Source organism: Eschrichtius robustus, chromosome 10, assembly GCF_028021215.1.
Source record: "Eschrichtius robustus isolate mEscRob2 chromosome 10, mEscRob2.pri, whole genome shotgun sequence".
NCBI lineage: Eukaryota > Metazoa > Chordata > Mammalia > Artiodactyla > Eschrichtiidae > Eschrichtius > Eschrichtius robustus.
Genome location: NC_090833.1, coordinates 12,227,310 through 12,254,459, shown reverse-complemented (window position 1 = coordinate 12,254,459; position 27,150 = coordinate 12,227,310). Strand labels below are relative to the sequence as shown.

Sequence of the window (27,150 nt, the reverse complement as noted above, 5' to 3'; positions counted from 1 at the left end):
AAGCTGAGTAAAATTACTTAGTTTGAACCATTTTCATTTGTATCTTCACTGCAGTGTGACACAAGTAGTGGGAACTGTAGATCATCAGGAATTTATCTTTAATTTTCTGATTGTGGATTTTTCTAGCACACACTTTCATTTCCTAAGCATGCTTTCTTGAAGACATAAAATCTGTACTGGAAAAGCATCTCAAACTGCCTAAAGTAGCTTTGTATAACTGGTAAATCAAGTAGAGCCTAGTTGGTATTGTTGCAGTGAAGGGAAACAGGAGCTATAAAGTTAGAAGCAGAAAATTAAGACCAGGAAATGACTGGATATTGCCTTTGGAACATTTTGTCCTTTGATTCTATAAATGCAGTTTTGCTCTCAAGGAAATGGGCTTGTAGCCAATTCTACCATTCAAGTTATTACTTTTTTTTTTTAACGCATTTTAAATTTATTTATTTATTTATTTTTGGCTGTGTTGGGTCTTCGTTTCTGTGCGAGGGCTTTCTCTAGTTGCGGTGAGCGGGGGCCACTCTTCATCGCGGTCCGCGGGCCTCTCACTGTCGTGGCCTCTCTTGTTGCGGAGCACAAGCTCCAGATGTGCAGGCTCAGTAGTTGTGGCTCACGGGCCTAGTTGCTCCGTGGCATGTGGGATCTTCCCAGACCAAGGCTCGAACCCGTGTCCCCTGCATTGGCAGGCAGACTCTGAACCACTGCGCCACCAGGGAAGCCCCCAAGTTATTACTTTTATTTGATATTATTTAGAAAGGACAGATGTTATTCCAGTAATGCTTCTTTTGCACATAAATAGTGGGTGTGTTCTTAGTTTTCTTTGGACCAAGGAAAGTGGAAGAACTACTTTTTTTTAAGTTATTATTTGTTTTTTTAACTTCACCTCCAGTAGGTGGACCAGAGTTTATTTAGAAATAGTTGAAAGTTGGGTAGGGAGATATTAATCGGATGCTTACTAGTTGGCAGGTACTGAGATGTGGGAAATGAGACAATCCCTATAAAAATCACATGATTCAGTGCCTGCCTATAACATAAATAATAAGTGTCCAGTGATCATATTACTGAATCGTTGAACCATGACAATCTTGTGAGATAGGTATTAACATTCTCATTTTATTTATTTATTTATTTGGCTGCTCTGGGTCTTCGTTGCTGAGTGTGGGCTTTCTCTAGTTGCGGCGAGCAGGGGCTGCTCTTCATTGCAGTGCGCGGACTTCTCGTTGTGGTCGCTTCTCTTGTTGTGGAGCATGGGCTCTGGGCGCGCGGGCTTCAGTAGTCGCAGCACGTGGGCTCAGTAGTTGCGGCATGTGGGCTTCAGTAGTTGTGGCGAACGGGCTTAAGCCCGTTAACTGCTCCACGGCATATGGGATCTTCCTGGACCAGGGATCGAACCCGTGTCCCCTGCATTGGCAGGTGGATTCTTAACCACTGTGCCACTGGGGAAGTCCAACATTCTCATTTTAGAGATGAGACAGTTGTGGCTTCTAGAGGTTAATTTGTCCATAGCCAATAGAGTTAGTGTTAGAGGCATGTCCCCATCTCAGATCTGTCTTTTTGTGGAGCCCAAGTAGGACTACTAAGTACAGTTGCATAAGCTACACTGTGCAATCCCAGGGGGGTGCTGTTCACATAGTCTGTGACGTGAATGGTGCCCCCTGGAGTTGTGCCACAAGCCAACTCTTGTTCCAGTTGTGTTTTTTGTTTTTGTTTTGTTTACCACTACTCTACTTTGTAAGTAGAATTATGAATAAATCATTCACTGAACAGTCTCTGTCCTTGCAAACATTCATGTCTATGTTTGGCTATTTAATGTTTTTTTTTCTTCTCAATTCAGGACTATTTTAAAGAACTCTCCCCTCTTCTTCTTAAAGATTACGTGGAGATGAACACAAATCTAAATATGATTCTTAGTTGTATTATCCATATATATCGGCTTTGCTTTTTTATTTTTATATTTGGGCTAAATTAAGTTAGAAGTCTTTTTTGGACTTCAAAATAAAGATAATTGTTTGTGTTTTGTAGCATGCTATTTGGTCCTGCCCAGTATTCTTATGGTAAATGTTAAACTTTAATGACACTCATAAAATGTTAAGGTTTAATGACACTTTAATGACAGTCATAATAGGAAATGGTATTTGTTTTTTTATTTTTAAGTAGTTAACAAAGCTAAAATAAATCTTTCAGATTTCCTTTTCTAGCACTAAACCAAAATCTGTAGAATACCCAATATCCAAATTGGATAAAAGAATACTTTGGCTTTTATTCTTGGCATTTATAAAATTCAGTTCATTAAACATGTATTGTAAATATACCCTGTACCCGCAGCTACCCAAAGCTTTGGGAATATAAAGATAATTGAAGAAACGGTCTCTGCTATCTATTAATGCCCAGTCTGGTTGGAGAGGCCCACTAAGCAAATATTCTCTAAAACAAGTAGCAATGCTGGAATAAACAAGTATGCTAATATTTTGGTAGCACTCTCTAAGGAGGGAGTGATTAAACCTAATATATCAGGCTTAAGATCTCTCAGAGGAGGTAACAGAATTTAAGCTTAGTCTTTAAGAGTAGAAAGGCAAAGGAGAGGAAGGTTTTCCAGGAAAGGGAACGGTCTGTGCAAAGTCTAGATGTTTGAAGGTTTATGGTGTGTCTTGGGGAGTTTGAGTAGTTTGATGTGACAGATAAGAGATGGAAAAGTAAATTGGGCAGAGTTGTGAGAAACTCATAGAACATAGTAATGAATATGGGCATTATCTTATGGACATTGAGGAAGCATGGGAGGGTATAAAAATAAGGCAGTGCTTGATCAGAACTAAGATTTGCACTTGTAATTTGAATGGCCTTATGAATGATAGATCAGAGGGGAGTGAGAAAGAAGGCAGGGAAACTACTACCTTTCCAGTAGGCTTATGTAAAATGAAAGAGATTCCTATGGTGTTACCTATGCAGAGAGACAGAAGGAAAAAAGTGGGCAGTTGAGCAAGGATCAGTAGGATTTGTGAGTAGTGTGGAAATGAGAGGAGTGAAGGATGACTGTAATCCTTCATTTGGTAACTGAGTGGAAAGTAGTGCAATTCATTAATTTTTTTTAAAAAGATACAGGAAGAGAATTAGAGTTAAGTTTTGACAGTAAGTTTGGAGTATCTAGCTGAAGGTGTCTGTCCATTAGACAGGGAGGGGTTGTAGATGTATATTAGGGATTGTTTATGTGTAGTTGGGATTGGATGAAATGGCACAGGAGAATCTGTAAAATGAAGTTATTGCCAAAAACAGAATCCTGGACGAACACCTTTTGAGGGGCATGTAGGGAAAAGGAACAGTTGTGTTCTCAAATTGCATCTTTCATAGAAACCATAATTTTTTTCTATTTAAAAAAAATAGCCTTTTTTAAAAGAGCAGTTTTAGATTCACAGCAAAATTGAGAGGAAGGTACAGAGATTTCCCATATAACCTCTGCCCCCACACATGCATAGCCTCTCCCACTATCAATATCCCCTTTCTAGTTTAAGTCTATTGAGGTAAAATTTACACACAGTAAAATACAGCCCTTTTAGGTATACAATTCTATGAACTTTAATGAATGTAAACTCTTACATAATCACCACGACCACCACAGTCAAGATACAGAATATTTTCATTACTCCAGAAAGTCCCTTTATAGTTCTTTTTAGTCATTCATCTTTCCCCTTCCCAGCCTGTGTCAATCAGTGATCTGATTTCTGTCTCTATAGTTTTGCCTTTTCCGGAATGCCATGTAAATTGAATCATACAGTATATAGCCTTTTGTGTCCACTTCTTTTACTTAGAATAATGCTTTTGAGATTTATCCATGTTATTTTAGTATCAGTGGCAGTTTGTTTATCCATTCACCAGCTGATAAACATTTACTTTGTATTCAGTTTTTGACAATTATGAATAATGCTGCTATAAACATTCACAGACAGGTCTTTGTATAGACATGTATTTTTATTTTTCTTGGGTAAACACCTAGGAGTGAGTCATAGATAAGTGTATGTTTAACTTTATAAAATTTACATAAAGTGACTGTACCATTTTGTATTCCCACCGGCAGTGTATGAGAGTTTTTCAGTTGCTCCACATTCTTGCCAGCCCTTGGTATTTTCAGGATTGTTTTGTTTTTAATTTTAGCCATTCTTATAGGTGTATAGCGGCATCCTATTGTGGTTTCAGTTTCCCTAATGGTTAATGATACTGAGTTTCTTTCAAATGCTTGCATTGTCTTCTTGGGTGAAATGCCCTTTTTTTAAATTGGGTTGCTTGTTTTATTATTGAGTTATAAGAATTCTGTGTATATTTTGGATATAATTCCTTCATCAGGCATATGATTTGTAAATATTTTCTTGCAGTCTGCGGCTTGTCTTTTCATTCTGTGAACAGTGTCTTCCGAGCAGCAGTTTCTAGTTTAATAAAGTGCACTTCAGTTTTTTCTTTTATGCATACTTCTTGTGTCCTAAGAAATCTTTGTGCCCCAAGATTACAAAGACTTTTTCCTGTGTTTTCTTCTGTAAATATTATAGTTTTAGGATTTACATTTAGATCTGCAATCCATTTTGCATTAATTTTGTATGTGACGTAAAGAGATTGATGTTTTTGCATATGTATGACGTCAAGTTAATTGTTCCACCACCATTTGTTTTATTACCTTTCTCTGTTGAATTATCTGGCCAACTTTGTTGAAACCAATTGGCCATGTATGTGTGGGTCTATTTCTGGATTCTGTTTTGTTTCCTTGGTCTGTATTATCTGTCCTTTCACTAATACCGTGTCTTGATTACTTTACCTGCAACTACCTTTATTTTAGAGATCATCGTGGTATCTGTTAGGAATGCTGTTGGCAGCAAGGAACAGAAAGCCCTGCTAACAATGAGTTTATTTTTGTTATGACAAGAAGTCAGAGACAAGCAGTTGCTGGTTTAAGCTGTTCATTTATACGAGGGGTTAGCAAACTATAGCCTGCTGGCCTAATCTGGCCTGCCACCTGTTTTGTAAATCACCTGTGGAGGTTCTTAAAAATGCATATGCCAAGGCTTTATCTCTGAGACTGATTTAGTTGCTAGGGTAGGAGGTGAGGGGATAGAGGGAGGATCAGGTGTTTTAATTTTAACATGCTCCTTGGTGATATTGGTAATTGTGTTGTTTAGTCATGGTTAAGAACCATTAATCTAAGGTTGGTTCTTAGAGTGTGGTCTCCAGACTAGCAGCATCACCATCTCCTGGAAACTTTTTAAAAATTCAGATTATCAGGCCCATCCCAGCCTTACTGAATGGGAATTCTTGTTAGGGCCCAACAGATTGTGTTTCAACAAGTTCACCAGGTGATTCTGAGGCATGCCAAAGCTTGAGAACCTTGAAAAGCATTGCTGAGTGTTTCCCAGATAAGCCTAGGGAAGATTAACTGACTGTCTTTTAAAAAACAAAAAACTTAATTGAGATAAGTATTAAATTATGTGCAGATAGTTAAGTTTGAAATTGGATTGAAGGTGCACAAATGATCTAACATGGTAAGTGCTGAGTACTGTATTGGACCTAATTATTCAAAGCATAAGTTAGGTTGCTATTTTTAAGCAGCTTTTAAAAATCATTTTTGTGTGTGTGCATTACTTTTTCCTACCCTTTAAGGAAGAGTTAAGGAAATAGAAGGCAGTTCTTACGTTTATAGACTTTATAAACAAGGGAAGAATGCAGATAAACATGTATAAACACAAAAGACAAACATATAAACATGCTTCTTTCAGGGTTTGTGATATATTTTGTGAATATATTACAGTGGAGGTAGCCTATCCAAAAGAAAACTTGAGTTTATTTAGCCTATATACCAAAGAAAAAACAGTACCTCATAGCATGTAAAATATGTCTTCAGTTTAGTTTGCTCTTTAATGGTAACCTTCGCAGTTATAATTACTAATTGCTTAAACGTGGCGTCTAATATATTTTCTTCATCTGTTTTTAGGGAGCTGTAAATATCCTACTTATGTTATTTCTCCTTCCACTTGGACAATGGTTTAGATGCAATTAGGCTATCTTTTATTTCCTGCAGGTGATTCCTGCAGTATTTCTTATCCAGTTCTGAAAAAATAAGAGGTTAATTAGAACTAAGCTCTAGTTTGTTTTCTAGGTGCTTTAAAAAACTTTTGAAAGCAGAACTTCTGAAAAAAGAAATTTGATTACACTTGTGATGTATAAGATCAGGCATAACAAAGAGTTAAACTTATTTGACTGAATTGTAGTTCCAGTAGCAGTTAACTCTGAATATAAAAGGAAGTTCACAAAAACAGATGCTGTCATTGAAACCAGAGACTGAACACCTCTCCGGCCCTTATTTCCAAGGCAAGAACAGCTGACATGTTAGACTTTCCTTGGGAAAATGTAGCAAAAAAGACTTTAGACTGTTTCTCAATCATAGTTTACAGCCAGAGGGACTTGAATTTTATAGAGTTACAAAAGATGATTGAACTGGGTTCCTTAGTAGTCCAGAGTACCTCTGTTATTGGAATTTTGCTTCCTGTGTCTTAATTTTACTGGGAAGACCTCATTGTCTTTAACAATCTCATAGCCCCACCCATTTTAACTTTTTGTCAGGTTTTGGTCTTCAGAAACCCTCCTAAATCAGCACACGTTTTTTTCATCATGATTTCCTTTTCCTAAATTAATTCTCTTGTTAATTTTTCTAGTATTTCTTGAATAAGCATTTGGTGACAATACTGGGTTTTGTCACTTGTGGTTTTCCTTAGTGTTGGGCAGTCTCCACTTGATTTTGCACTTGTTTACTTCCTTGTTGAGCAACTAATAATAAACCATCATGACTCTAGAAAAATACTTGACTTTGAAATGGAATGCTTCTGTTCCTCAGGGTCATTTTATACGTGCATCTCCCCAGCTTTATTCAAATGTCTCAGCACTTTAAGAACTATTTATGTCAGAGAAGTCTCCCTCAGAAATACAGGAGACTTACTTATAGCAAGGGTGGTAAAAATGCATGTGATGGTTTTTTACCTAATAAGTATGTTTCTACTGATGATTTTTGGAAGCAAACACATTTTCCCTTTTCCTTAAGCATAAGAGAAGCTTCTCGTCTTTTTTTAAAATAATTAATTAATTAATTTACTTTTGGCTGTGTTGGGTCTTTGTTGCTGCACGTGGGCTTTCTCTGGTTGTGGCGAGCAGGGGCGCTACTCTTCGTTGTGGTGCACGGGCTTCTCATTGTGGTGGCTTCTCTTGTTGCGGAGCACGGGCTCTAGGCGCGTGGGCTTCAGTAGTTGTGGCATGCAGGCTCAGTAGTTGTGGCTTGCGGGCTCTAGAGCACAGGCTCAGTAGTTGTGGCGCAGGGGCTTAATTGCTCCGCGGCATGTGGGATCTTCCTGGACCAGGGCTCGAACCCGTGTCCCCTCCATTGGCAGGCGGATTCTTAACCACTGCGCCACCAGGTAAGTCCGAGAAGCTTCTCCTCTTAACAAGCTTTATTTCTCATCAGACAAGTAAAATTACAAATATTTTAGTTGTTATTAGTTTAGGACACTGTAGAAAACTTTTAATAAAATTGACAGACTATCACATATATTTCTGGGTATTAGTCTCAAATTCACTATACACTTTTTCATGAAAAACTGTATGAATTAAGAGAGCAGCTGCAGCTCTTATTTATTATAGATCTTGATTTATTCTGTTTTTTAAAGACATTCAGAAGATATCTATATATCAAAAGAATTGCTGATGATTTTCTCTAGATGTGGACCCATTTAAATCAGTACTGGCCTCTCTCATTTTGCTGATTGCATATACTTGTGACCCTTAGATTATAGGGAATGGAAGTGAACAGCAGCTGCAAAAAGAGCTAGCAGATGTGCTGATGGATCCTCCAATGGACGACCAGCCAGGGGACAAGGAGCTTGTGGAAAGGTCACAATTGGATGGCGAAGGAGATGGGCCTCTTTCTAATCAACTCTCAGCTTCATCCACCATTAACCCTGTGTCATTAGTAGGGCTCCAGAAACCAGAGATGAGCCTGCCAGTGAAACCTGGACAAGGAGGTTAGGATTGCTGCATTGCTTGCATAACTGAAGGTTATTGTTTTTAATATTTGAGTGTCCATTCTGTACTAGGTTTGATTCAAAGCAAGCAAAAACCATTATCTATGTTCTCTAGAATCTTCAGATTCTAGATTTAGGGGGATGTGAGAGGAGTAAATATATGTACTATTCTGATTTCCCTTTAAGTATATGTCATTTTTTAAAAAATTTTTATTGGGATAGAGTTGATTTACAATGTTTTAGTTTCAGGTGTGCAGCAAAGTGAATCAGTTATACATATACATATGTCCACTCTAAATGTATGTCATTTATACCAAAGAAAGAGAAACAGTAGCTATAAGACATTGAGGGAGTCTTAGAGTATTTAAGGATCTTTTTTCAGGAAAGAAAGAATTTGAGTATAGTGTTGGAGAAATAGAGGAATAATGCTCGGTGAAGAGCTGTTTGCCCCAGGCCTTTATAGCTTGGCGGGAATAGTTGTCAAGTTGAAAAAAGGGAGCTGAAAGACGTAGCAAGGAAGGAGAAAAAAGGCAATTATAAAGGCTCATTGGGGAAAGTAGGGTGTTAAAACTATAGATGTTTATTGGGAAAGGGAAAGCAAGGGGACTGAGAGAACATGATAGAGTAGCTACGATGATGAATGAGAAAAATAATTATAACAGCAGATCAGAAAGAAGACAGAGATAGGATTTTTCAGGGTGGTAAAATACTAAATGTATTTTTGACCTAAATGTAAATTATAAAGTCAAAACAAATTAGAAGAGTCAGAAAGGTAAATCAGATCTGAGTCTCAGGTCACCTTTTAGATTTGGGATTGAGACTACAGCCATACCTAAAAATTTTAGTGTTGGTGACAGAGTTCTGGTGTGAGATTTCTGGCTTTAATGAGCATTTCTTCTGGGGTAATGGCATATTCTCTCATTAGTATTTAATTTTAGAACCTAAATGTAACTTGTAGATTTTTACTTGATATTCATGTCAACAAAATATCAAAATGAAAATAATCACCTCCTTATTGTTTCTTTCAGATTCTGAAGGGTCAAGTCCTTTCACACCAGTGGCTGATGAGGACAGTGTAGTTTTCAGCAAACTAACTTATTTAGGCTGTGCCTCAGTAAATGCTCCCAGGAGTGAAGTGGAAGCCTTAAGAATGATGTCCATCTTAAGGGGCCAGTGTCAGATTTCACTAGATGTAACCCTGTCAGTGCCGAACGTATCTGAAGGAACTGTGAGGTGAGACCAGCTTCTTGAAATGTTTGTATTCAATAACATTTGATCAGATTTCTGACCTATAGTTTTAGAAAGAAGCAATAGTGAACAAAATCTGTAATTATTTTATTCATGCAATGTTTAATTCATCTGGCACTTAGTTATCACGTCTTCCAAGGATTGTGACCTTTATGAAACATAGTCACTTGTTTGAATAGTTTTTTATACTCTTCGCCACCCCAATTCTGTGTAGCACATAGAAATTTAAATGTTTGGGGGATTATTGAAACATGTTGACCTAAGAGTCTGCCTAACAATTTATATTTTTCATGTGCCCCCAGTACAAATACTAGCTTGCCACATTAGTTCAATATGAGATTTCATGCTGACTTTGGAAGTTACAGAAACCTGTTGGTAAATATTAACTATTCCAGTACAGTTCCTAAATTTTTAAGATGAGGAAACTGAGGCCCAGAAAAGTCTCTCGAAATGGCTATTGTTTATACTAACTGAAACAGATAACAGTGATTAAAGGTAGCCAGTCAGATATCTATATTAGCTAGCTAAATACAAAACTCTAATAATGAGTTGAACAGAACTGAAATAAAATAACTTTTTCTTTATTATAAAAAATGCATACTTATTTCAGAAAAATCAGAGGACACAAACAAGCAAAAATTTAGGAAAATACTCTTTTTTTAATTTAATTTTTTTTATTGAAGTATAGTTGATTTACAATTTGCCAATCTGCTGTACAGCAAAGTGACTCAGTTATACACATATAGACATTCTTTTTTTTAAATATTTTTTTCCAGTATGGTTTATCACAGGATATTGACTATAGTTCCCTGTGCTACACAGTAGGACCTTGTTGTTTATTTATCCTATTATATAATAGTTTACACCTGCTAATCCCACACTCCCAGTCCTTCCCTCCCTCACCCCTCTCCCCCTTGGCAACCACAAGTCTGCTCTCTGTGTCTATGAGTCTGTTCCTGTTTTGTAGATAGGTTCATTTGTGCCATATTTTAGATTAGGAAAATATTCTTAATTCTACTCTCCCGTTGGTAAATAACAGTTAACATCTTGGTTTATTAAGACCCTTTGCGTGTAGTTGTATGTGTATATGTTTGTGTATGTGTGTATATACCTACATATATGTGCAAGTATAATTACAGAACTTAGAATCAACATTTTTAACAACAGTGGAATAATATAATACATACCATCTTGTAACATGCTTTCCTCACTTAGTTTTTTATATTGTGAATCTCTTTCCATATCAATAAATATGCTTAAAAATTTTAACTTATGATGGCACGTGATGGGCTATTCAGAAATAACCAATCTCTAATGTTACATATTTTAGTTGTTTTAATGAGAAAAGTACTACTAATAATAGCTAATATTAAACTTTTATTATATGAGCATGTAAGTGCTTTACCTGTAATTTTCTTATAAATTATTTTTTAGCTAAATTTTTATGTATTTTTGTATTTCCTTAGATTCAATTCCTAGAAAGTAGACTTATTGGGTCAAAGATTTGCCCATTTTTATGGGGCTTGATACATTGCCAAATAGCCATCTAGAAATATTGATCTAGTTCGTACGTTTATCAGCAGTGTATGAGAGTATCTGTTTCTCCACCCTCAAGCATTTTGGATTTTTATGGTAGTAGAGTTGTAGCTGTATATGGTTAGCAGTAGTAGTAAGTTAATTAATATTCCAGTTATCTGCATATGTAATTCTTCTCTTGGGTATTTAAAGAACTATTTCACAAAGACTCACAAATACTAATTTTAGTTGTATTTATTAATGTGAAACTTAATAAAATTTTTTTAGCACTCATTTTTTTTTTGTAATAAAGTTTATTTCTTTTTCTTTGGCTGCACTGCAGCTTGTGGGATCTTAGTTCCCTGACCAGGCCACCTCAGTGAAATTGCTAATTCCTAACCACTGGACCATCAGGGAATTCCTTAGCACTCATTTTTTTTTTTTTAATAGAGGATATCATGGCCAGCTGATTCTTTTTTTTAATTTATTTTTTATTTATTTATGGCTGTGTTGGGTCTTCGTTTCTGTGCGAGGGCTTTCTCTAGTTGCGGCAAGCGGGGGCCACTCTTCATCGCGGTGCGCGGGCCTCTCATTATCGCGGCCTCTCTTGTTGCGGAGCACAGGCTCCAGACGCGCAGGCTCAGTAATTGTGGCTCACGGGCCTAGTTGCTCCGCGGCATGTGGGATCTTCCCAGACCAGAGCTCGAACCCGTGTCCCCTGCGTTGGCAGGCAGATTCTCAACCACTGCGCCACCAGGGAAGCCCTAGCACTCATTTTTATATGAGCATTCATTTTTATATGCTTCTTAGTCAATAGTCATTCCCCCCAACTGAAGTTATACTTTGTTCTAATATATTTTAATTCTGTAAAGACATGAGAAAACTAGTTTCTCTTGCCCCATGTTTTCAGAGTCTTTATCAAAGTGCCTTTGAACTTGGATTAGGTCCCCTTCTTAGGTATTTCCATTATCCCCTGGGCTTTCCCATCAGTGGCCCTGCCCATTCAGTGTTGAAATTGCATAATTTCTTTTTTTTTTTTTTAAAGTTTTTATTTATTATTTATTTATTATGTTTATTTTTGGCTGTGTTGGGTCTTCGTTTCTGTGTGAGGGCTTTCTCCAGTTGCGGCGAGTGGGGGCCACTCTTCATCGCGGTGCGCGGGCCTCTCACTATCGCGGCCTCTCTTGTTGTGGAGCACAGGCTCCAGACGCTCAGGCTCAGTAGTTGTGGCTCATGGGCCCAGTTGCTCCGCGGCATGTGGGATCTTCCCAGACCAGGGCTCGAACCCGTGTCCCCTGCATTGGCAGGCAGACTCCCAACCACTGCGCCACCAGGGAAGCCCCCATAATTTCTTTTTCAGTTTCTTTCATAGCTGTGTCATCAGTGCCCAGAATGGAGCCTGGGATGTTGTAGGTATCACATAAATATTTGTTGAGTGAATACATTTTTGAATGAATGGTATCCCTTTGATTTTCAGAGAATGGCATCCTTTTGATTTTATTAATGATTTTCTTTTTTTAGGTGTTAACATTTTGTACAGTCTCTCTCCCTTGTTTACCATGAAGCAAAAGAACATGTTTCACTCTGAGAAAGCACATCCCCTTTTTATTTTTTAAAATAATAAAGCAGATTAGGTCATTCTTTTAGGAGATAATGAGAAGCACAGCTTTAATGATCTATTTTGGTATTCTAATTTACCCATTATCTTTATTTAGTTACAGACTATATAAGAAACATACTTACTGATACTGTTTATGCTTTCCTGATTGCCTCCCTAAAACATGCGGTTATGTAGTTTTTAGTATCATGGAATTGTGTAATCAGTAACTTTAAGAATCCACATATGACTTATTTATCAAGACTTAAGATTAATATGATTAGCATACCAAAAATGGATTATATAATCTTTTTGCTAGAAAATGAGTCTTGAATCATAATATGGATGTAGTGAAAATAGTCCACAGTCCCTCTAATCTCTTTATATCTGTTTTTCTGAACAGACTCTTAGATCCTCAGACAAACACTGAAATAGCAAACTACCCTATCTACAAAATCCTCTTCTGTGTTAGAGGGCATGATGGAACTCCTGAGAGTGACTGTTTTGCTTTCACTGAAAGTCATTACAATGCAGAGCTCTTCAGAATACATGTCTTCCGGTGTGAAATACAAGAAGCTGTAAGTACTTAAGAGGGAACTGTCTGCAAATGAAACTTCATCTGTACCCTCACTACGTTGAAATGATTATAGTATTTATTATGGTCATTTGTAAGCCAAATGAAATTCTCTGCTACTGTTTTATTTCAGCTGGATGGGCTGAAATGTAAATAAACTAAAAGTTTGGTTATCCAGAACCTCGTTGTTAAGAGTGTTGGAGGAGACCAATTGACTGCTGCTTAATTGGGTTAAATAGGCATCTTGGTTCTAGCAATGACGTATTTGCAAACCATTCTTTTAGAGCTAAACTTTTAGGATTATTTTTATTATAATAAATACATTCAAGTAATTCCTAACAATTTTGGAAATCATCTTTCAGTTGGATTCACAACCACTTCTTTTTTAAAGCCTCTTCTCTGACCGTTTTTAGTGTTGCTTGCTTTATAGGTCTAATAAATTAGATAATTTATCAAAAGAAATCAATGGAGGAAAGATGAATTACTCCCCTCAAACAACATAGGTCACCTTCAGCCTTAACAAAAGTATTTTATTCTTGTGATAACAGCCCATTTCCTAACATGTCTGGTTGTAGGTGAGCCGGATACTTTACAGTTTTGCCACTGCCTTCCGCCGTTCTGCAAAGCAGACCCCCCTGTCAGCAACTACTGCACCTCAGACTCCTGACAGTGACATCTTTACCTTCTCTGTGTCTTTAGAAATAAAAGAAGATGATGGTAAAGGTTATTTTAGGTAGGGCATCTTATTTTATTCTTTTTATTTGAGTTTGTATTAACATGCTGTACTATCTGGATTTAGGGAAATTCTAGGTCAGATTACATAACTTTTACATTATAAAATGATTGCTTTTATGGGTAGAGTTTAAAGGAAAATAAATAGGCAAATTTGTAGAGGCAAGATTTAAAGAATTTAAAACAATAAAAAAAATTCTTTCACGTAGGAAAATGTATCATGCTACCATGTTCTTTTAGATGGACTCTAAGTAACTGGCTGACTGCTGATATGAAGTATGACAGAAGCTACGTCAGCTGGATCTGTAGCTACATTTGTTTTGCTGGAGTTTTTTTGTGTTTTGTTTTGTTTTGGTTGGTTGGTTGGTTTATTTGTTTTAATAATGTAAAGGTCTTAAGGCTGTTGAAATCAAGTTTTACCATTAAAGTTTATCTGAACACATTGGAAGGGGAGAATTGAGGTCTGTATCTGAAATATAACCTTACATAGAGGGTCAGAAATAACTGGTTTTGGTTTTTAAGTAAAATGATGCTTCTTTGAGTAGTGAAAATAACCCTGGAATAGAAATTAAAACTTAGGTTTAGTTTACTTATTGCTACCATTAACAGTGTGACCTTTTCCAAGTTTCTTTACATCTCCTGACAGTAGTTTCCTTATTTATAAAATGAAGTGGCTAGACTCTAAAATCTTTTATAACTTTAAAATATTATGGTTGCAAGATGATTGACTTTTTTTTTCTCCATATCACATATCACAAAATGGGTGCCACTTGGGATCATAATCAGTAGTTGCATATAGAAGTTTCTTTCCTCCATGACTACCTCATAAAATGGGTAAAATGAAATTCCATCAAAATATGAATGATTTCTAATATCTTGCTTTTAAATTAAAAAGCACAATGATGGGTCTAATCATTGTTTGAAAAACTGATAACCTTTGCTCTCCCCTCAAGAGACTTTGGAATTGTCATGCCATCTGGTGGCCAATTTAGTGTACAATGCAGCTTCTACTTTGATTTGTACAATAAAGTGTGAGGCCTTGTGCTCTATGCTTTCTTATTAGCTATATTTCTGTTCTCACAGCAACACTGTGATGTGGTGCTTTCTGCAGTATGCATTCCTGTACTGGGAAGTAGAAACTGTAATCTATAAACCTTGTAATGATTTTTTTCCTTTTTAAGAAACAGAACAGTTTGTTTAAAGTTTTTTCCCTTTATTAAAAATATTTATGTAGATCATTTATAAACCCCAGTTATGAATAGGAAAGATTTCTAAATCTCTCAGAAGAGAAGCACTAGGATAATTTCTCCTCCTTCTGAGATCAGGTATATTCTAAGTAGAAAGGTAATGATCACAAATATCCCTGGTCTGTTCACCTGTATATCAAGGAAATGCTATACAGAAAACCCCTGGATGGTCATTTGTTTTTCACGTTTGTTAGGGCTTTGTTATCTTTTTGTTGCATTGTTTTCCTGAATGTATAGTTACAGTAAAAAATAGTGTTGTGTGACCTAATACACTGATGAAATCATTGACAAGTATGCCTTTCTTCGTCAGATTTGAACTTTTCAAATGCAGTTCCTTTCATCCGGTGATTCTGTAGTATGTCTAAGAATTTACAGAAACAATCATTGCGGTGCCAAAAGAGTTATCAGCATGAACATTCCCCTTAACCCAGTAATAGCAAAATTAAAAAGTGGAAATTAAATGTTGACCAGAATAGAATGGTTAAAATTCGATGCATTTCACAATATATACAAATATCAAATCGTTATGTTGTAAACCTGAAACTAATGTTGTATGTCAGTTATACCTAAAAAAAGATACAATGGTATACCCATATGACTTACCACCTATTTAAAAAATACATGTATATATAGTTAGCCATAGTGCAAGATAGATTGTGGTTTCGCCATAGCATAAATATAGACCAAGTGCCATGGCAAGAATTAGTGCTCTTCTTTTCATTCCTGAAAAAGTATAATCCTTACATTATTAAAATGAGAAACGTGCATTTCAGTTTAGCCCTTAGGAAAATGGAGCATTTTCATTTATATCATTCAAAACACTTCTTTCTGATCTTATTTAATCTACAAAGTACCCCATTTGATATTGTCCTTATTTTATAGGTAAAGAAAGCCAGGGAAGATAACCTGGATGTCTGTTTCTTAATTTACGCAATAGGAATTAAATGTAAAATTACTTGGTTGGATCCATTCAATGATAGTGATAAGACCAGAAATACAATCTAGACCCCCCGACATCAGTGAAGTGAACTTCCACTGCTTATACTCTCCACCCTGCTTCCTATTAATGTAGCTTTTCCTTGCCCTTCAGACTCAGGACACCAGTGATAACTTTATTTCCACTGTTGTTGTTTTAAATACTGCTGAGAGATGATATTATATTAATTTATACTTAAATATCCACAGAACATAGAGACTAGTGTATCTAATATAAATTAAAAACAGAGACCTGTCCATATCCTCATAGGTGAAAATTCTGTCAGCCACAGATATTTAACAGTTTGGTATGCAGAAGTTTTTCTTGCACGTTTGTCATTTTTAGACTCTTATGCTAAGATTCTTTGATTTTCTAATCTCAGCGTTATCACATGTTCTTGAATTGGTTACTGGTGTAGTAGTGCAGATGGGATTCAAACTAATTTTATTTCTTCAGAGCCAGTTTTTAGTTTGAGTAGGTACTCAGAGCTCTCATGTAGCCTTTTATATTATCTTCTAATGGTTCTATTGCTATTATCTTAAAGTTGTACACTAATAAGGCACAGTTTAGATTTGCTGTATATTGGCTGATTGCTGTAAGCAGATGTCCGCCTTTAAGAACAAAGGAGCTAGAGAAAGTGGTGAGTGGGAGACCAGGGGATTATTTTGGTAAACTGTCATTTAGAGAATATTCTCAACTGTTTTCTTAAGGTGATGTTTAACTGCATCATTAATGTTATTTTTATAGTTATTACACATGCTTACAGTAAGGTTATTGCTGCTTAAGGGAAGAATTAGGCAACAGCTTACTGTTGGCTATATCTTCCTCATTTCTTGTTTTTTGAAAGCACCTTGTTTTGGAATTCAAAGGATCTATATAATTAAGTATCTTTTCGTCATTATATATTTAAACAAATAAGGCATGAATAATTTATTTGTGAAAAACAGTGACTAAATAGAAAGTGAAAAAAACTAACATTTTTTGAGTGCCTTGGAGCTTTATAAATATCTAATTTAATTTTCACAGCAACAAAAAAGAAAAAACTAAAGCCACGTTTTAGGGGTCATAAGAGTGGTTTTGTAGCTTTTATAAATGGTTTCTATAATGGTTTAGTGGATTACATACAGTAATGATGATATTTTCATATCAAGAGGCAGATGATGATTTTTAAATATCTGTTATGATTTGAATACCAGGCATAGAAAAGAGTTAAATCTGATTCTTTTCAGTGCCTGATTTTCAAATCATAACAAAAATTGTTCTGGTGTATGTTACGAGAAAGTGCTTTGCAAAATTAATGAAACATGTTGTTCTACAGTGCAGTTCCTAAAGATAAAGACAGACAGTGCTTTAAACTACGCCAAGGAATTGATAAAAAGATTGTCATCTATGTGCAACAAACAACTAATAAGGAACTTGCCATTGAAAGGTAAACATTTTTAGTAAGTTTGGCTTAAATATAAATTTTAGTTTTTGTCAGTCTAGTGGAGCAGTCATATACTGTATTCAAAAATGTATTTGCAAAATATTTTGTTCCCTGAGGAATTCTTTTGTTCATTAAAGTGAATACTTCATTCATTTTGAATTATCTCTCATAAATCTTCAGCTAATATGTTGATCTCAACTATGTGATAATACAAGGCAAACATAAAATTTGTTTATCTCAAAGAAATAAAGATGATTTTGGTAATGCTATTTTATTGATAATTTTAATGTCCTTTTTTCTATCAATAAGAATTGTTTTTAAGTGATCTAATTTAAACATCTTTCTGTAGTCTTTTTTCCAAATTTATGTCAGTTCTTTTTTTGCAGGTGTTTTGGTCTTCTCCTTAGCCCAGGAAAAGATGTACGAAATAGTGACATGCACTTGTTAGATTTGGTAAGGATTGCTTTTTTTTTTTTTTTAAGTTTATACACTATTTCCTCTATAAAAGTTGTTTCACCAAATCTAATGTAAAAGCACATTTATGAAGCAATAAACAAAGATAAGGGAATTTCCTTATTTCCTACTTGCTGTTTACTAGTTTGACCTTAGAGCTACTTAGTCTGTCTCAGTTTCTTGATTGTGTAACAGTGAATAATTCTTGTTTATCATGTAAGGTTGATGTGGGAATCAAAGGAGACATTTTGTGAGAGTTATTTGCAAACTATCATGAGCTTTATAAAAGTAGGTGGTGTTCATATTGTTGCTATTATATGAAAACCTTTATTTTCATAACTAAATTTATGTAGTAATTACTCACTTGACAGAAGAATTCAACATAGGTTTAGGTAGTAAATTTCCCTAGTGTCTGTACAATTTGATATGATTTGCAAGCATTTACTTTATGTATAACTTTTCAGGAGCAGTTACATAAATAATTGGCACATCTTTAATTTTAACTGTAATCATTTGTATATACTCCTAACTTTTATATATATATGATTCTCTTTCATATTCTTATATTTTTGTAACTTCTATTTTTTTTAAAGGCAGCAGAATGGCGGTTAGCGGTTGTGTGTGTGTGGGGTTTGTTTTTTTTTTTTGCATTAATGTTGTTTTTACTCTTTAGGAATCTATGGGCAAAAGTTCAGATGGAAAGTCCTATGTTATTACTGGGAGCTGGAATCCAAAATCCCCACATTTTCAAATTGTAAATGAAGAAACTCCTAAAGGTGATGCAGATTGCTGACATCATGAACAGAAATTTTAGTCCCGAGAAGATACCGAAATCTTAGCACTACTTATTTGATAAATATTTAGTGTTTACTTACTTCTGATGAAACCAAGGAATTTGACCAGTTTTTTGAGTTAACTATTAAATTTGACCAGTAAACAAAGTATTTTTTCCTCCCTCTCCTTTCTTCATTTTTTCCTTTTCCTGCTTCCTTTTCTATTTATGTACTTTTTAAAAATATATTATTATTTTTTTATTTACAGGCTTCTAAATATTTATTTTATTTTATTTTTAATTTACATTTATATTTAATTGATTTATTTACAGGCTTCTAAATATTACTTGTTTTTGTGGAGAGGTAATATATGCACATATAGTTAAAAATTCAAATGTATCTAGGGAAAAGCAAAAGTTTACCACAGTTCCCAGTGTCCCACCCTAAAAAGCACCACTCTGACCAGTTTCTTGTGTAGCTTTTCAGATATGCTATGCATAAACAACCCTTTTCAAGATGTTTCATACTCTTCCTGAATGTCATTTAAAGTTTGTAATAAAAGTAATTACTTTTACATTAATCATATGAGCAAATATATTTCCATTGAAAAAGTTTGCTTCTGCCTTCTCTCTCCCTAGATAAAGTGCTGTTTATGACCACAGCTGTTGATTTAGTAATAACAGAAGTGCAGGAGCCTGTTCGCTTTCTCCTAGAGACAAAAGTCCGAGTTTGCTCACCTAATGAAAGATTATTCTGGCCCTTCAGCAAACGTAGTACTACTGAAAATTTCTTTTTGAAACTAAAACAGGTACTGTACTTTTCTATAAATATAGATGGGGAAATAAGAGAAATTACTTCTGAGGCTGATTTATCATTAATCCATGCTGTCAATTAGATCTTTAGTTATGTGTATTTTAAATATAGTAAGAGGAAAACTGTCTTTTATTTTTACCCACATATTTATCTTTTTGTTGCTCTTAACTTCTTCCTGAAGAACCAAGTTTCCATCTAGTCTCACTTGCCTTTAACCTGAAGAACTTCTTTTAGGATTTCTTTTAGTGGAGATCTGTTAGAGACATAACTCTTAGATTTCTTTATCTGAAAGTCTTTATTTCACTTTTATTCCAGTAGGATATTTTCACTGGGTATAGGGTTCGGGATTGACGGTTTTTTTACTTTCAGCACTTAAAGATGTCATCCCACAGTCTTGTGGTTCTCATTTTTTTTTTTTTTAAAGTAAGTATGTTCTTTTTTTTTTTTTTAATTTATTTATTTGGTTGCACTGGGTCTTAGTTGCATCAGGCTGGCTCCTTAGTTGTGGCATGCAGGCTCCTTAGTTGTGGCATGTGAACTCTTAATTGGGGCATGCATGTGGGATCTAGTTTCCTGACCAGGGATCAAACCCTGGCCCCCTGCATTGGGAGCACGGAGTCTTATCCACTGTACCTCCAGGGAAGTCCCTCTCATTGTTTTCGGTGAGAAGTCAGCATGCATTTATATTGTTGTTCCTCTTTGTAATGGGTCATTTTCTCTGGCTGCTTTTGATATTATTTTTTATCTTTCGTTTTTAGACCTTTACCTATGGTGTGCTTAGGTTTGGTTTTTCCTTCTGTTTGTCTTGAGATTAGCTGGGCTTCATGAATTTTTAAATTTATGGGTTTTTGGTTTTTTTTTTACCATTTTGGGGGAAATTCTTACCCATTATTTCTTCCAACTTTTTTCCCTGCTCCATCTCTCTTCTCTCTCCTTAAGGGATTCCAGTCATACATACTTTTGACCTTTTGATACTATTGCACAGATCTCTGGGGCTCTATTTATTTTTCCAAATATTTTTTGGTTTTTTCTTCAGATAGGATACTCTCTGTTGACCTATCTTAAAGTTCACTTGACTCTTTCTTTCATCATCTCCAATCTGTTGTTAACCCCATTCAATGAGTTTTTTAAAAATTTCAGATCTTGTTTTTTTTCCTGGAATGTCCATTTGGTTCTTTTTTTAATAATTTCTGTTTCTTGTGAGATTGCCTCTTTGATCTTTATTTTAAGCAGATCTTCTTTTATATTCTTGAGCATAATTGTAATATAGTTACTTTAAAAATCTTGGGCTGCTAAATCTAATGTCTAGTGAGCCACATTTTCATGTTTCTTTGTCTAGTAATTTGGGATTATATATTAGACACTTTAAATGCTAGACTGCAGAGACTGTGTTATGGTCTTCTGAGTACTGAGTTTTTTAAAAAAAAATGTATCAGGGGCTTCCCTAGTGGCGCAGTGGTTGAGAGTCTGCCTGCTAATGCAGGGGACACGGGTTCGAGCCCTGGTCTGGGAGGATCCCACGTACCGCGGAGCGGCTGGGCCCGTGAGCCACAATTGCTGGGCCTGCGCGTCTGGAGCCTGTGCTCCGCAACGGGAGAGGCCGCGATGGTGAGAGGCCCGCGCGCTGCGATGAAGGGTGGCCCCCGCTTGCCGCAACTAGAGAAGGCCCTCGCACAGAAACGAAGACCCAACACAGCCATAAAAATAAATAAATAAATAAATAAATATTTAAAAAAAAATGTATCAGTTAATTTGGTCAAAGTCAAACGCTATACTCTGTCTTTCCTGTGGTGGGCAGCAGATAAAATTTCTGTTCCCTTCTTTTAGCTTTTTTTTTTTTGGCCCCGGTTGCCCCTCTACTTATTGTTCCTTTCTTTGCCTTCCTTTGTATCAAAACTCCTTGAAAGTAATCAAGTTCATAGTGACCTAAATTGCTAAATCCAGTGGTCAGTCTGAGTCTTTGTCTTAGTGACGTGTCAGGAGCATTTGATATAGATGATTAACTCCCTCCTCCTTAAATACCCCTCTTTCACTTAGCCTTTCACTTCAGCCTTCAGCCTAAAATGCTCTACCTACCTGTCCTTACCATCTCAGTTTATGGGCACCTTCTAGTAGTTGCTTAGGCCAAGAATTTGGCTCTTATTTTTCACACCCCATATCCAGTCTGTCAAGAAATTCTGTTTTCTTTTAAAACATATCTAGAAGCTGACTACTTCTTACCACCTAGATTACATTAACTTCATCTGAATCATTGTTTTCACCTGGATTATTGGAGTAGCCTTTTCACTCATCTCCCTATTTCTATTTTTGTCACCTTTTGATATATTCTCAGTATAGCAGCCTAACATCAAATCACGTCATCTTTCTGCTCAAAATTCTCCAATCCTATTTCACTCCATAAAGTCCTAAGTCCTTCTAGTAGGTTGTAAGACCCTATCTGATCTGCTGCCTATTAACGTTATAAACGAATTCCTCTCTTTTACTTCTTACTTGCTTCCTCTGCTCTAACCATGCTCTTAGGGCCTTTGCTATCAACTGTTCCTTCTACCTAAAATTCTCTTCCCCTGGATCCCACTTGCTATTATTCACCTCCTTCAAGTCCTCATCTTCTTCAGGTCTTTGCTTAGATTTACTTTTTAGCAACTCATGACCACCCCCATTTAACACTGCAGTTTGCCTGATTATCCACTGGTACTGCTGATTCCCTCCCCATTGATTGTTTTTTTAATTAATTTATTTATTTATTTATTTTTGGCTGTGTTGGGTCTTCGTTTCTGTGCCAGGACTTTCTCTAGTTGTGGCAAGTGGGGGCCACTCTTCATCGCGGTGCGCGAGCCTCTCACTATCGTGGCCTCTCTTCTTGCGGAGCACAGGCTCCAGACGCGCAGGCTCAGTAGTTGTGGCTCACGGGCCTAGTTGCTCCGTGGCATGTGGGATCTTCCCAGACCAGGGCTCGAACCCATGTCCCCTGCATTAGCAGGCAGATTCTCAACCACTGCACCACCAGGGAAGCCCCCCCACTGATATATTTTTAATTTTTTTTACAGGGGTGTTAGTTTCCAACATACTGCAAAATGTACTTCTTTTTATTTTGATTATTACCTATTTTTCATATAAGAAACCTCTACTAAGGCAGTATTTCTAATCTGACTTGTTCACTGATTTATCCCAAGCAAATAGAACATGATAGTTCTTAATACATATTTATGAATTAATTTTATTTCATGTAACTCTGAAATTCCATTATACAAGATTATAGTGTTGTATGTGGATTTACTTGAATATACTTTTCTGTAGCAATAAATATTTTAGTTCCAGTGTGTCCAAGTTAGCCCTTTTGGTTATAGTTAGAAAAAGGTAGCAAGCAGAACAGGAATAGAGATTTCTTTTCAGTGTTATCTTAAGAGACAAAGTAAATATGGGTTTCCTAGCATTGTTCTCCCAGTTCTTCACTCTGACAGGAGCAAAGGATTAGCGTAGGATTATCATCTAGAACTTGGCTTTTGAGTCAGAGTACATGGATCTTCCCATTGACTAGTTTTATGACTTTGAGCAAGTTCCTTCAACTCTCTCAGCCTCAGTTTACTCAGCTGTGAAATGGCAGTGATAGAATCTTCCTCATAGTGTTATTGTGACATTAAGTGAGAAACTGTACAACGTACTTGGAATAGTTCCTAGCACATAGTATGTTCTTCATGCATTTTAGCTATTATTATTGAGAGGGACGTCAGTGGGACAGCAAAAACACTTAAGTCATGAAATCAGAACAGCATCGATTATTTAGTGGATTAGCTCCAGGGGAAGAAGGCTTCAGAAAGAAAACCAATTTACAAGCATTATTTTACAAGTTTAGGGAATGGGTGGAAATGATTCTTAATAGTTTCTAGAGTAAGAGTTAGCAAACAAATTAATTGTATAATATTTTTTAGTATAGATTTGTATGTAAAAAAAATTCTCTTTAATTAGAATTCTGTTTCTTTAATCTTATCTCAGTGAACATAAGTAAGATTACCCTGATCTTGCTTTTCCCTTGAGGTCTTATGTTATACAGCCGTGATTCAAAGATTGCATGGGTTTACAGGAATATTTCTTCTGTGGTTTGATTTAGAATAATGTATCTAATTAGGCTAACAAATGACTTGTCAGGGTAGACTAGCCAAAAACAGATGTATGCCTGAGACATAGCCTGATAGACTATTCTAGACTCTCTGTTAAAGTTACAAGCTAAACCTAGGCTGAGTTGTCAGTATTTTCTTTGCAAAAAGCTGAAGTTTATATGTGGAAGCTGGGAGGAGGGCAGGGAATTCCTGAGAATAATGTCTCATTTTTCTCCTTATTTGTATGTCTTGGGGTGGGTGTGAGGGGTAGTCAGGGGGAAAGGAGAGAGGCAGTATGAAGAATTTGAACAGTTTTTTTTTTTGTCTTAGTGCACTTAGGGCACTGTTAATTCTCATCCCTTGCAACACAATAAACTAAGTTTATTTATTTCCTCTTTTACGTTCATGGCTTTAAAAATTAATAGCAGTTACCACTAACTGAGGCCCTCCTGTGGCAATCACTCGACTAGCTACTTTCACTTTTCCTGTCTTATGTAATTTTCATAGTGATCCAGTGAGGATAGTGTTTACATTTTATAGATCCAAAGATGTAAAATAGATTTTATGGGATATTGTGTGAGCAAGATTCATACCTAAGCCTTCTAAGAGTCTCAGCCAGGGTTCTTCCCAAAGAAACATCCTTCTTTCGTGTTTATTTCTGTAAGAGTATTTTTGGGATTTACTTAAGTCAAATTAAGCATAATTTAAAATTTTAACCTCTTTGCAGTTCTCATTAGACAGAAAAGGAAGCACTGCTACAGGCCAAATTTTTAAAATATTCAGTATATAGTTTCTGTTTATTGCTGATGTATGGGAAAACAATTATAGAAATGTTATTAAAAATACATATTTAAAAATTGATTCTTTTTCCTTTCACTAAAATTATCTGGTGACTCAGTAACTCCTTTTTAGCCTGGAAGCCTTCCCAACTGTGGGGATTCCTATATTAAGATGGCACCATATTAGAGAAACTTTTAAAATTAGTGGGGAATGAAAGAAGAGGAAATGGTCTAAAGACTAGATTTTCCAACAGTAACATAAAGTGAATAAAAGACCAACTAATCATTCTTAAATTCTTAAAATTATAGAATTATAGAATTTTCATTGCTAAAGACACTGTAGGGGTCTTAAAATGTTTTATTTTATTTTATAAATAAAATTTTATAAATGAAGCAGCTAATGTCTGAAAGACTAAGTGATGTGGCCAGTGTCATATAGACAAGTAATTTGTATAACCATCCGTACTGGAAACCCGAGCTTCTATCTCTTTGTGTATTTGCTGTGTGTGTGTGTGTGTGTGTGTGTACGTGTGTGTACACACAGGCACAGTCACATGTATGCAGTACACCACTGTACCTCTCAAGATAGAAAATGCTTTCTGTACCAGAGCTCTTCAACTGCTAAATCAGGAGGCACAGGTTCAACTATTCCTGGGAAGTATGATCACTTGGTTAAGATGGTGACTACTGGATTTCTCCTTTGTAAAAGTAGATTTTTCTTTTTGCATTTAGCAGATCATCTTTGAGGTGGTACTTTGGCAACTTCCAAATATCCTTTTCCTCAGCACCTTTCTAACTAATGGTTTTAGCATTCGTTGATGATCCCTGCCTGAATCAGTTGAGTTCATTCACATATTTTTAATAGTAATTAAACATTACAGGGTTTTTTCTTTTCTTATACATGTATATGTTTATTAATATTGAATATTTAAATAATAATAATAATAAATTTATTTGCTTTATCTTACTTTATCAAAGAGTTAAAAAATATCAGTATTGTAGGAAACACCCTTAATGAGTGATGTTTATTTTATTGCTCCTGGTAAATTTATAACAAAATTTTATAGACTTGTAAAATGTCTGTTGAGAAAAGGTACTATTATATGGGCTTACAAAACATAAATTTCAGTTGTTTAAAATTCCAGTGAGGACAAACATATTTTAATTTAATACAGTTAACTGATGAGGATAATTAAACATCAGTTAATAAACTTGCACCATTTCTAAAATACACATAATGTCACACTGCAATTTATGTACAACTTATGTTATACACGTTTCTTTCAATTGGAAATAAAACCCATATTTTAAAATCAGTATATACTTTAGAAATGTAAACATCTAAATGAAAAAGTTTCCAAAATATTTAGTGTATTCGACCTTTTCCACAGATGCTTAAACAAATTTGGGGGAGAAATAGCTATTAATATAACTGCAATACCTGTGTATTTTTTCATGTTTCTCATTCTGTGTATGTAAAAAATACAGGTATATAATATGAAATTATTTGACTATAGTTTTAAATTCCCATTAATTTCCCATTCATTCAAAAAATCAGTATTGCAATTAATATTAAAACTGTTGAGTGAAGTTTAAGATTTTGTGGAACCTCTTTTTGTCCTTTGAACGTGTTCTAGTAAGATTATATTCAGTAAAATCAGTACTGTTCAAAAGTTAGCTAGAATATTTTCTTTTCGTTGTAGTTCTGTTACCATTTGACATATAGTTAGATTTATTTGTTTTCATATTTTTGATTTGGGGGCTTGGGGTATTTTCCTTTTTGGTTTAATTTATTTTTTGAATATTTAAAATACTTACATGCTACAAAAGTCAAAATTATATAAAAATGTATACTCTTAGGTCTTGGTTTCATTCATATCTCCCTTTCCCCAACCCTATAGGTAACCATTATTATTGGTTTCTAGGTTATCTTTCCAGTGTTTCTTTTTGTGAAAATAATAAAATACTTCTATGTATTTTTTAACTCCCTTTTAAACAAAAACTAGCATACTATATATATTTTTCTGCACCTTGCTTTTTTATCTTAATATATCCTGGTGATCATTCCATGTAAGTTTATAGAGATCTTCCTCATTCTTATTAACGACTGCATACTACTTTGTTGTTTGGATAAATCACGCTTCTTTCAACTAGTCCTTTATTGATTAATACTTGGATTTTTTCCCAAGCATTTGCTATTCTAAATAATGTTGCAGTATAGCACTTTGTGCGTGTATTTTTTTGATTTTATGAAAGTGCATCTTAGAGTAGATACCTATTGGTGGAATTACTGGCACATGAGGTAATTTTGCATTTGTAATTTTGTTCTATTTGCCATGTTCCCCTCTGTAAAGGTTGTAATCGTAGAGATTAGCAAGTATGAGAGTACCTGTTTCTCCAGAGGCTTATCAGAGTGCGTTGTCAAACGTAAGGATCTGATGGTAGTTTTAATTTATCCTCTGATGAATGAAAACAAGCATTTTTTTTTCCAGATGTGTAGGGGTGATTTTTCTTTCCTTTTCTGTGAATTGTCTCTTCATATTTTTTGCTCTTTGGTTTTGGCCATTTCCTCTTAATTTTTAAAAGTTCTTTATGAAATCAAAGAGAGTAACCCTTTGAGATATAATTTGCAAATATTTCTCCTGGTTTATCACTTGTCCTATGACCTAAATTATGATGAGTCTTTGGGCTTTTTTTGCCACACAGTTTCTTTCTTCTATACTTGAATTTATCAAGTTTCTCCTTTAAAGCTTCTGGATTTGGGGTCATAATTAGAAATGCTTTCCCTACTCTCAAGTAATAAAGGAATTTATACATTTTCTAATATTACTTACATGGTTTCATTTGACTACTTTTATTTATATCTCTAATTTATTAG

General features: G+C 35.3%; 1 protein-coding gene across 5 annotated transcripts in view; it reads left to right on the top strand.

The window, feature by feature from the left end:
• The window catches only part of RABGAP1 (RAB GTPase activating protein 1), a 159,167-nt gene that overhangs the window by 41,273 nt on the left and 90,744 nt on the right, over positions 1 to 27,150 (top strand). For all 5 annotated transcript variants that reach the window (XM_068552086.1, XM_068552084.1, XM_068552082.1 and 2 more), the window contains exons 3-10: positions 7,808 to 8,042; positions 9,071 to 9,275; positions 12,806 to 12,980; positions 13,552 to 13,709; positions 17,250 to 17,360; positions 17,744 to 17,810; positions 18,484 to 18,586; positions 19,222 to 19,391. In XM_068552086.1, the coding sequence (XP_068408187.1) occupies positions 7,862 to 8,042; positions 9,071 to 9,275; positions 12,806 to 12,980; positions 13,552 to 13,709; positions 17,250 to 17,360; positions 17,744 to 17,810; positions 18,484 to 18,586; positions 19,222 to 19,391 (1,170 nt within the window). In that variant the 5' untranslated portion in view covers positions 7,808 to 7,861. The remainder of the gene's footprint in view (positions 1 to 7,807; positions 8,043 to 9,070; positions 9,276 to 12,805; positions 12,981 to 13,551; positions 13,710 to 17,249; positions 17,361 to 17,743; positions 17,811 to 18,483; positions 18,587 to 19,221; positions 19,392 to 27,150) is intronic.